This window comes from Scardinius erythrophthalmus, assembly GCF_964197995.2.
Source record: "Scardinius erythrophthalmus genome assembly, chromosome: 3".
In the NCBI taxonomy this organism is placed as follows: Eukaryota; Metazoa; Chordata; class Actinopteri; order Cypriniformes; family Leuciscidae; genus Scardinius; species Scardinius erythrophthalmus.
The window spans coordinates 25,712,311-25,723,635 of record NC_138223.1 but is presented as its reverse complement, the minus strand read 5'-3'; the positions used below and the strand labels follow the sequence as shown (position 1 = coordinate 25,723,635).

At 37.3% G+C, this 11,325-nt stretch overlaps 1 protein-coding gene across 2 annotated transcripts; it reads right to left on the bottom strand.

Moving 5' to 3' along the window:
* Nucleotides 1-3,275: 3,275 nt before the first annotated feature.
* fgf8b (fibroblast growth factor 8b) lies at nucleotides 3,276-9,169 on the bottom strand. Of its 2 annotated transcripts, XM_081361107.1 has the most exons (5): nucleotides 8,624-9,169; nucleotides 8,484-8,520; nucleotides 6,962-7,148; nucleotides 5,823-5,929; nucleotides 3,276-5,341 (listed from the first exon to the last, which is right to left on the bottom strand). In XM_081361107.1, exons 1-5 carry the CDS (start codon nucleotides 8,653-8,655, stop codon nucleotides 5,066-5,068), a joined length of 639 nt encoding a protein of 212 aa, XP_081217233.1. In that variant the 5' UTR covers nucleotides 8,656-9,169; the 3' UTR covers nucleotides 3,276-5,065. The 2 variants fall into 2 exon arrangements, with proteins under 2 accessions (XP_081217233.1, XP_081217232.1); XM_081361106.1 differs by having other exon boundaries at nucleotides 8,484-9,169.
* Between the last annotated feature and the right edge of the window lie 2,156 nt (nucleotides 9,170-11,325).

Below are 11,325 nucleotides of genomic sequence, written 5' to 3'. Positions count from 1 at the left end.
CAGTCTTTAGTTACAATGGACACTCATGCAATCAAAACACCTGTTTGCCATCTAGTTTGTTATCATTGTATATTTAAGTTCCTCCTTACATTCAGGTTATTGTCTGGTATTGTTTGTACCTAGCACTCTGTTTCGTGGTGTTTGCTCATTTCTGCATTACCTGCTTTTGAGTTCTTTAATAAAACTTTTTATAATTTGATCCTTTTGGCTTTTTCTTTTTCCTTTTGACTTCATCATTGGACTGAAACTTTACACTCGTAAAGCTATAGTTTTCAATTTCTGTATAAGCCCAGGACTGATAGAGATACTGATTTAGCATATGTTTAACATGTATCTGTGCATCATTTTGGCAAATATACTGATCAAGGTCAGTGTTTTGATTAAAGACCCTACCTTTAATTAATTGTATAAGCATTCACTGTAAAGTTATACATGTGAAGATCCAAGGTTTTTTAAAGCAGTGAACTGTGACCTGCTTAAATATTCAACATCCCATGATGACACACCATGGAACCTAATTTCTGGCAACACTCTTCTGGTGATGGTGACGGTAGCAACCTTTGGGACATGCCATTGACATGAGCTGTCAAAATGATTTAAAACATACTGACCTTTCACCAGAATCTACAGCTTTTGCAGTGTGTTAACCTCTCATCGTAACGGCCTCGTATTGACCACAGAGAGACGGAAACCATTGTGCATCATTACACTCGTGTGTTGACAAGCAGTGCCGCGAGCCAAACATCTGCACACATCATTGAAACCTTCTAGGAGCAGAGCAAGAGTCCTGGCGCTGTCTTCACCCCTTCTTGCACTGCCCAAAGATGGTTCGCTCCAGTTCACAGCAATATGAGATTCCAGATTCATCCAATCCCAAATGTCCAGGGGAGATTGTTGGCCTGAGGTCTGTGAAAAATTATTTAGAAATGTCTTACATGGAAAGAATCAGATGTCTATGGGTTAACTGCTACCGAGAGAGATTCTTATAGTTCCACCAGTCCTGTTTTCTTAGAGGTACCGACTCTTCTGACAGACTGGTGACCAGTGGCCTGGACTTTTGGCAGATGTTGACTGTTATCTGTAAGTCAGAGCGGATACAATGGGTCCTACAGGAGCGATCTGCAATGCCATTAGCATTTTGGAGCGAGTTATTGATTACTGATACTTTAGCAATGCAGTTTTTTCTTTAAAACTGGGTGGTGGTCAACATTTGCATTGTTTTTACGTTGTTTGACTCAAGTTTCCAGACCTTTGACTGGATGTCTGGTCCATATTACAGCTTATTCTTGTAAGGCCTAGCAGCTTGACTGACATGTAAAGCAATCAATCACAGTAAGCCTTTTTGAATTCTCGTTTCCATTAGGTCAATGTGTTTTGTAAAGGTTTTTATGAGTAAGCTCAAGGTATTTGCACATTCTATTCTGAGATAAAATACATTAGTAATACCCCACTCATGTTTATTACACATTTTACATGACTATAAGAGATTTCTAACAAGTGGCTAAATGTGACTGGATTTTACTAAACAACCTTTGCTGGATTTTTGCCCAGATTTGATGCTAATTGCCAAAAATCAGAGTCAGTCTGCAGATTTTGGGCAGTCAGAGAACAGAAAATTGTGTAGAATATGATGGGCACAGACTCTGATTTTTTAGATTCAGACTGTGATTCCATCCAGTCTAGAACACATATTGTTTAATTAGTTGTGTGTCTATGCGTTTAGCTTGTTGTGTTCAGAAGAATGTAAAATTCTGGTGTGATCCTCAGTCGTTCAGTGCATGATGTCCAGTTTTTCTCTGTAACTTTACAGGAACATGTATGATGCTTAGTGTTTTATAATCTGTTCACAGTGTAAACATTGAATGTTTTATAATACCTGCATCACATGATACCTTGTATAATACTAACGTCAAATTTGTAGCAATGTCAATGCCAGCAATGTCTGGTTTATATACTGGTATGTATTATTTAATTTTTTTTACGGATATTGTACGAAAAATTCTAACTTAGGAAATTTATGGTTAATAAGCGCACACAAAAACATTTCCCCTTAAGTCAAATTTTTTGAACGATAGTGGTATTTTGACAAGAACAGAACAAAGCACCAATTTAAATAGTTTTAGCAGGTCAATAAAATGCTTTTCTAGATGCTTTTCTACCACAACATGGCTCTGCAAATGGAAGCAGTCCAAGGGCCAACTGACAAATCAGAAGTCCTGGGAAAAGGCGACAGGGCGAAGAGCTCAGCGCTGTGATTTTTGTTCAGTGTCTCTTCTTCCCATTCTCCCTCCCCATCCTGAGGCCTCAATGGTCATGCTCAACTGCCTCAACAGAGAGACACTCTTTTTTGGCCCTTTTCATTCGTCTGTGCCCCTCTTTGCCTCTTCCCAGCCATTTGCCCTCTTTCAGCCCCTCTCGCCCACATTTCAGCCCATAACACCCCCCCGAAACGTTTTCTCTCCCCCCGAGTCGCTCTTGGTTTCTCTCTCTCACCCGCCCTCACCCCCTCTGTGTGACTGGGCTTCCTTTTTTGATAGCTGACCCCTCCTTGTGTTATTATTCAGGTCCACCATTGTATAACATGTTTCTTTTCTACGGCGCCTACAAAGGCAGCATTTGATCAGAGGGTTACGGTGTGCGGGTCGCAGAAATGCAACTACACGGTGGTAACCTTTGTTTGGGACAGCAATGGTGGGTTGACCTCATCTCTTCTAAAGCAAAAGGCCCAAGCTATTCAAAGGCCCAGTCTCACTTGCTGAGCACATTCAATCGAGACCGGCCTGTCACAGATATTGCCTCACAGTTATCTGAGGCTCAGGCCTCTTTTTCTGGGAGTTCGACTGCTGGGCCAAAAACATAACAACAGCTATACGGTCCTGGAGGTATACCTCTTGAATAGACCCGAGCATGCCCTTGAGGTTTCTCTCAGGCTGCTGTTGTTGTCAACTGAATAAGCCTGACTCTGAAAGAAACTGGCTCCCAATTTGGCCGACTTGTGTTCCTGGAGGCCTTCGCCTTTAACCCACACTTGTCGTGTTCGTGTTCTTGATGCGCCCACACACATCCAGTGTGATCTATGAGAGAGCGAGAATTCGACCCGTCAGCTAATGATCGCTGACTCCTTCAAAGCAAATTCAGCGTAGAAGCGCATCTCAAAGGAGTCGAATCAATCACAGTCCGAATTTAAAGTTCCCACAAAAGACGTTTAGGGAGTCAATGAATCACACACCCTATAAACTTGTTAAATCAATACTTTTACATGAATTTAATACACGCTCTAAAATAAATATTTCCACTTTTTGAAGTATCTTACAATCTTCCAATAAAAATATATAGTCATGTACAAACAATAAAGATGCTTTTTGATAATGTCACTATACATCATGGAATCTGTGTATCTGCATACTTTTGAGATTATCAGTAGCTGCCATGTTCACTGTCAGAAAAAAATGTGCAAAAACAGTACCCATAATTTGTCAGCTTACCTTAGAGTAGTGATATATACCCTTTAAGGGGTAAATGAGGTCCAAAGTTGTCCCTTTAAAGGGGTCCTATTATGTCCTTTTACGAAGTCTTGATTTTGTTTTTGGGGTGTACTAGAATATGCTTTCATGGTTGATTGTTCAAAAAACACATTATTTTTCACATATTTTACATGTTACAAATTTTATATTTCGAACGCATCATTAGTTCCAGTTTCGATGAAGCCTCTCCTTCCGAAATACAAAATGTGCTGCGATTGGTTAGATGGCCCAGTGTGTTGTGTTCGGGAAATGTCACGCCCCTTACCATAATCGTGAGTTTCATCTGCTCAGGTGTAAACATTAAGGATGGTGTCAATTTCAAACCAATTCAAGCCTGATTCAGATTTAAGAATGTTAACGGACAAGAGGATCATCCAGAACGGATTTCGTCTTTGCAACCACGGATTTCACAGGACGTTTCAGAGTGGTGTTTTTTTTCTGTAATTTTCTTATTCATTTTTAGATACGATGTTATACACCATTTAATCATGATATTTGTTGGAAAACTATGGTAATACAAACAGTAATTGATCACAAAACCATGGTTAATTTCCTAAGGGGCGGTGATCAGTCTTACATACACAAGAGCTTACAGAAGCTACAGTAAACACTACATCAACACTAAGCGGAGGCAAAGCTTTGCCCCTTGTTTACATCGTAGAAACTACATTAAACGTATTATTGGAACTGATAAAAAAAAAAACACTACTACAAATAATAGGACATAGCTTTGGAAATGGGGTGGACAAAACAGCGTCTCTTTGCCATAGTGAATCCAAAATAAAAGTTTGTGTTTACATAATATATATGTGTGTACTGTGCATAATTATTTTGTATATATAAATATACACACATGCATATATTTAAGAAATAGTTGCTTATATATACTGTGTATAAATATATATATATATAATTTGTATTATATATAAATATTTTATATATACATAACATTTTTTTCTCAAATATATACATGCATGTGTGTGTATTTATATATACAAAATAATTATGCACAGTACACACACATATATTATGTAAACACAAACTTTTATTTTGGATGCGATTAATCGTTTCACAGCCCTATTTTAAATAAAATATCTCCCTTTGGAGTGGACTTTAAGTTTTGTAACCTTGCAGATCTCCCTTACAGCAACATTACAGACTAACTAAAGTTGAAAAAGTGAAATAGCATAATAGGACCCCTTAAAGAGTACTGTCCCTGTGACAAGCTATGTTATATCCCAAAAGGTCAAATTTGTGCACATTTTTCTGAGAGTGTTTGTGTGTCATGTGTTCTGTTGTCTTCTTGTATTCCCAGAGATGTACTGCTCATTATTACAAGGCTTACGGTGTCCTCTGTTCAGTCAACAGTTCAGTAATTGTCCCAGAACAAACTGTTCGTAGTACAGTCATTCATCTGTACAGCCTCCTTTTTTCTTTTTCTTTTACACAGCATCAGTTTGCCATGATGTCCAGAACTATGGATGCACATAGATTAGATTAACTCAAATTAAGACACTCCGGTATAAGATATGATACTGCCCTCAATTTGCGCCTGTGCGTTGATGGTGCTTAGTCCTCTTGTTGAGGGGGTATGGGATTAAATCAAAAGGCTTCCTTTCTGTTAACAGGTGTCCTCTAGGAAGACGTTTCATGAAATGAGCCTCGCGCTGGTGCTGCTGGGTCTGCATGGCTTTCCTGGGTCGGCCCTTGCGTGTAAAGGCCATGTACCAGCCTTTGTACTTAGCGTTCTGCAAAGCCGTGTAGTTATTTTCCAGAACAATCTCAGTGAATATGCAGTCCCTGCCACGGCCCTTCCTCTGGCAACAAAAAGAGACAGACAGCGGAGGACTGAAATGACAAACTCAGAAAACTGCTATTCAAGCCTGAGAGATTTATGAGGCTCAGTTTTGTTCACAGGGCATGATGGGTTTACCTGTGATACGATTAGTGCCGTTCAAGCCCATTTAGATGTCTATATTTTATTAAAATCGTATGATTTCATCGCATTCAGCACTTGGCAGACTCTTTTATCCAAAGTGACTTACAGTATAATGCATTCAAGGTACACATTTGATCAGGTTTTTGCTTTTCCTGGGAATCGAACCCATGACCTTGGCATTTCTAGTGTCACGCTCTACTGTTTGAGTTAAAGGAAGGTATCTTGTAGATATCATTGGAAAAAAAATTGAACATAAACACACTTAATTACAATTACATTTTCATGTCAATGCAAAAAAAAAAGGGGGGGGGGGGAAGGGGGGGTGGGATTGGTTGGGGCACTTAAGGGGTTAAACTCACCCGTCCAATAAGCTTGCCTCTCTTGTTCATGCAAATGTAGTATCCTGTTTTTGCTCCTCTGATTCGAACCCGGCTTCCAAACGTGTCGGTTTCCACAATAAGTTTAGCTGGAAATGTGACAGAGTTTGTTATTTTTACACATTACTTTCAGGTGATATATACAATGAGTGATGCTTCTGATTGTGTACTGGATAGTTTATGATTTGCATTGCTGTAATGTTGTCTGGGTGGGAATAAAGTGTGAACAAAACGGCTAATATTGAGTCTAGATGTGTGAAAGCATGTGTGTGTTAGGCCAAGACTACAAAGAGTAAAAGTAAGAGTAACAAAGAGAGGTATAAACCAATGACGCTGACCTCACTTCTCTTCATAAACTGACTCATACTTTGAGTTGTAAAGCTATGAAAATTCCTCGTAAAATGACCCTCCAAAAAAGTGGGCAAAGTGGATGGACTGCACGAGTGGAAAGATGGCTAGACACACAGAAATACTTTGGTGACAGGAATTCATTCCCAGCGGACGGGATTCTAACCACTGTTTTGTTTGGAGAAGAAGTGCCGTAGCTCACTTAAAACAGGTGCCTTACTGTATAGCTTTAAAATTACATTGAGTTCAAGTAAAAACAAGATTGACTTTTCATTGCCTATTTGCAACATCAAGGCATACTGCGAATCATATATTTAGCAGAATAAAAATACGCATGTAATTTTGGTGCCAATAACTCTTGACAAGTGATTGAAACTTTAGATCATCATCCTGCTTCACACATAATACAGGAACATTTGCAATAAACATTTGTTTTGGAAGACATGAAAGATGAAAAATAATGATGTTAGAAAATCGCATGTCATATTTCTATCCTACAACTTTTATTATATGGAGAGCTATTCAGGAAATGTTAAGACGGCAGAGGTAAGATGAGTACTGATGTGTTTTCCAGAAACGAAACGGGTTTCTCCTGAGATCAAAAATATAGAATCCATTTCAAACTATGCAGGTTACTTTTTGGCAATGGTATTTACTGGACATTCTTTAAAGTAACCTGAGGTGATCTCCTCAACTGACTGTTCTGTCCTATTGTTCAAAGCTGACAAAGTAAAATAATGCATAAAGGTGCATCTGCAAAGATTGTGACTTGCCATGAATATCTCCATCCTCGCCGTTGGCATTGACCCTCTTATTGCCCAGGACTTGTACATGTTTTCCACTGGTCCGGCTATAGAGCTGATAAGTCCTTGTTAATCTCCGACTCATCCTGTCCGATAGACGACTCTGCTCCGTTACGTGGTGCTTAAAATTGGGTACGGAGATGGACTGCATCGTCATCTATAAAAATGTGACAGAACATGCAGATTCATGGTGTAAACAGAAGACAGAAGAACTACTACGAGTATTGATTAATTGTGTATATTAGAACAATGATATAAACATTATGGACAGCACTCATCAGATTCAAATCATGATTCCATATGTGCCTGGTCTTATGAAGTGGAGGACACAAGATGGTTGGCATTCTCAGGGCAAGTGCGCTGTCCACACTCTAGATGACATGCCAATGAGGGTTCGTTTCAACCAACACTGATCTTTCACCCCTGTCTCTCGGGTCTTTTCCCATAATGATTTTCTTTTGTAAGTCAGCCATGTGCCTTGCCCACATGTTAGAGCCATTACCTTTAAAGTGAGGGGTTTACGCCTTTTCAAGATGTTTGACAATTTGCCAATGACTCTATTAATAATGAGTTGTTTTCACGGTTATAACACATTTACTACACACACAGGATTAATGTGCGTAAAATACTTATCGTTTTCAGTGTGTCTTGCTGATGAATATTTGTAGGGGAGACGGAGTAGTGTTGTGACATTTTTGTTTCAATGTCTGTGACTGTTTTGTTTTGCATTATGTGACTAAAACTTTGACACATTATTCCCATTTACCTACAAATTAAAGACATTTATAATTCTATGAATTATTTATAATCCATAAAAATGAATGTCAGGCACAACATTTTTTGCTGTCGCAACCTAAATCTACAACAGGATGGGGTGTAACACTAATAGAAAATTATTTAAAGGTTTATATTTTGTGCATGAATTTTTTGTGGTATCCAAACATTCTTGTTAACAATATATAGTATTGCCCATGCATGATCACCCCACCCAATGTATCTGAAAATATTAAACATAAAATAAATATAATTGAAAACAGCACATACAATTTGAAACAAATTTTGAAATATATGCTTACAACTCTAAAAATGAAGAGTGTGTTTGTCAACTCTAAGAGTTGTCACACCTGTCTTTGTGGGTCCAATAGAAAACACTGGAAAGTCATGTTACAACCCTCCCAGTTATATTTCTATTTTAACATGTAACAAGTAAAAAGTTTATGTGGATGTTATATATCAAAGTAAACAAAACAGCATGCTCATTCACTTGAACTGTCCTTTAACATCCACTAACACCTAAAGTTATAAACCAGATCTAAACATTTTACTTTTACTTTATTTTATATATTTTTTACAGAGACGCTTACAACTACAGGTGATTTCACCCATGTAGCTCATTTTGGTTAAACCGATGTTACAATATTAAAGTTTCTCAACAGTGTAGGATATACCTATTTGTTTGAGATGCTTGTTCTACATAATGCAGAAAACTTACCTGAGTGTAAAAACACAGAGTCATGAATTGAAGGAATCTGAAATACAAAAATTGTGGATTATTATTATTATTATTATGTTTTAAAATATAAAAAGAACAGTTTAGCAATGAAACGTCTATATTAAGCATAGGCTACTTACAGGTAACGTAACCTCGATGATTTCAGCCTCATTGTGAGATTTCCAAACCCTGTCTGATTATTATCCCAAACGATAAGTTCTTCATTAATTCCACTGTGCGTGTATTTTATTGTGTGAAGATGCTCGGTCCATCGGACTTTCAGCAAAAATGACAGTAAATAAACTGAGTGACAGGACAAAATATAGCTTTCATGTATCGATAGAATGTGTGATTTATTTATCCACTGAGTCCATGTCAAACGAATCCGTCAAACAATTTGTATTCCTGAAAGTTCAAGCACCTTACAGGCGACTGTTCTCACAAATATAATTCATGGTCGATGTCCAATTTCAGCGAATTTAAGAAAAATAAAACATTCTTCATTGAAAGTCACCGACAAGATCCGGCAGCGTGCGCGCGCCCATGCTGAGACTATATGTTTCCACACGGTATCTCCAATTCTGATGTATTTCTAGCCTAAATGTCACTGGAAGAGACTGAAGTCACATTTGGGTTGATAAACTGTTATGTTTCCCTGACGAGAGGCTGAGAGGAGAAGCTTCACTGTGTCGGTCTCCACTTTCAAACTCCCAATGTCAAACCCACACCCACACCTTTACTGAAGCGCCATCCCACTCCTCAACATTTCAACTCTTTCAAAGACGTTCGTTAACCTGAATCATTACAAGAAAAGTTTAGGCTATCCAGTTAAAGATACACTCCCAAAACCTGAATCGAATTTTAGTCACAATTTCATGAACAATGAAAAATGTTTATTAGTGGCCATTATCCTAAGCAAATAAAGATAGTGTTTGAAGAGGTAATTCATTTATGATGCTTTTTAGATAAGAATTAGATTAAGAAAAAACACGGTTATAGTAGGCTAATTAGCATGGGCTAATACAAAGAACGCAATTTAACCTGGCTCTTAAATTTGTGATAAAAATTGAATTCGTCTAAAACGAATTTATGTATTTTAAACAAGAGTTTGTGTCAAAGCTCCATAAAAGAAGTCGTATACAAAACATATCATAATCACAACTATTTTAGCCTACACAATTTGTGATTTTTAAATGATTACATTTGTTCTGTCTCATAGGCTACATCTATCTATGAAATCAAAGTCCGAGTCCCATTTGGAATAACAGATGTATTTAAAATATAGGCCTATAGTTCTAAAAGTGTAACATGAAATGAAAAAGTAACTTTTTCTTCCAGAAATAGGCTAAAAAATTGACGTCTTACATAAATTGTAACTAGTTTTCATTTACAATAGGCAAAAATAAAACATAGCCTATACTTTTGCTTTTTTTTTTTTTTTTTTTTTTGAAAAGTCATGACATTTGTATTGAACTATCCAATGAGTAACATGCTTGCTTAGTTGGGAAAAAGAGTGATTAAAAGGGTTAACAGCACCTACATGAAATATAATAACCTGAAACATTTGTTACATCACCTCTTCATCATTAAAAATATGCACTTTTTTTGCAATAGTTAATGTTACGTGCATATTAACATTACCTGCAAAATCATGACAGACTTAATGCTCATTATATATTTTACACACATATATATATATATATATATATATATATATATATATATATATATATATATATATATATATATATATGTAAAATGTATCATTTTCGTTACTGGTTTAAATACACCTCCCAACCAGACAAGCCAAAGAAATATAGGCTATAACCAAGCCCCTAATAGTTTTTTTTTTTTTTTTTTTTTTGAGGGGAAAGATTCTCCCACAAGGAAAAGGGAAAAATTGCAAAGATTCTGGTATGCACATAACATATACAGCTACATTAGTTTATACCCTGGCTGCCTGTAATACTTTACTTCATGTGCCTTTGTGGTGACCCCAGTTTTCTTTTTTCACTCACACACACTACATGTGTAAGTAATATACGCTCCATGAGAGTACTGGACTTCAGATGTTTATAACATCTAATGGCTAGACATGTGCTGTCAGTACTACAGCTTAGTTAACTTTGATACAGTAAATCCACCAAAAAACAAAGCATTTAACAGTTCAGATATTTCAGGCAGGAATTGAAGTCTTAGTCTGCAGCCTATTTTTGTGATAATGTAATACTTCAAGTTCATATCATGCTTCCATCAGCATACACTAAATGTCTTAATGCAATGCTGCATCACAAAGCTGTAATGGCCCTGGATCATTGGACTAGAAACCACGGGCATATCTCAATTGCAATTGTCTTTATCTGCTAGTGGGCTTTTTCCCTTTAAATAAAGGCTTTACTCTTGCCTTTAATACACTCATATCCTGCAATGACCATAACACGGATCACTGCAAGTTCCACCAATTTCAGACTGAGACTATAATTCCCATGCATGACTCAAACCCCAAAAAAGAAGGATTTTCACACCTTTGAGCACTCATAGGAGCGACAAAACAGCTGCTAAGCAGCATAGAAAATGTCATTATCGGTATTGGTTTAATTCTGTCCCATAAATTACTCATATCAGCCCATGTGCTGGCTTAGAGGGTGAGAATGTACCTGATTGATTAGTTCCAGAGGGAGACGGCCACGAGTGATTTTACCACATGGAATGATTCAGTGGACTAGTTAGTCAGGTCCTTTCTCAGATATTACTCTGGATTTGTGTGTTTAAAACTTTTGTTCATGTCCTATCTTGGATTTTAATGTGTTTTTTGCAATCACATATGTTAAGGTAAAGAGTA

Coding starts and splice junctions, on each gene's coding strand:
- fgf8b (XM_081361106.1), bottom strand. CDS start 8,612: ATGCTTAATATAGACGTTTCATTGCTAAACTGTTCTTTTTATATTTTA. Junction 7,149..8,483: donor CTCTGTGTTTTTACACTCAG/GTAAGTTTTCTG, acceptor ACATTTTTATAG/ATGACGATGCAGTCCATCTC. Junction 5,930..6,961: donor CGAGGATGGAGATATTCATG/GCAAGTCACAAT, acceptor TCACATTTCCAG/CTAAACTTATTGTGGAAACC.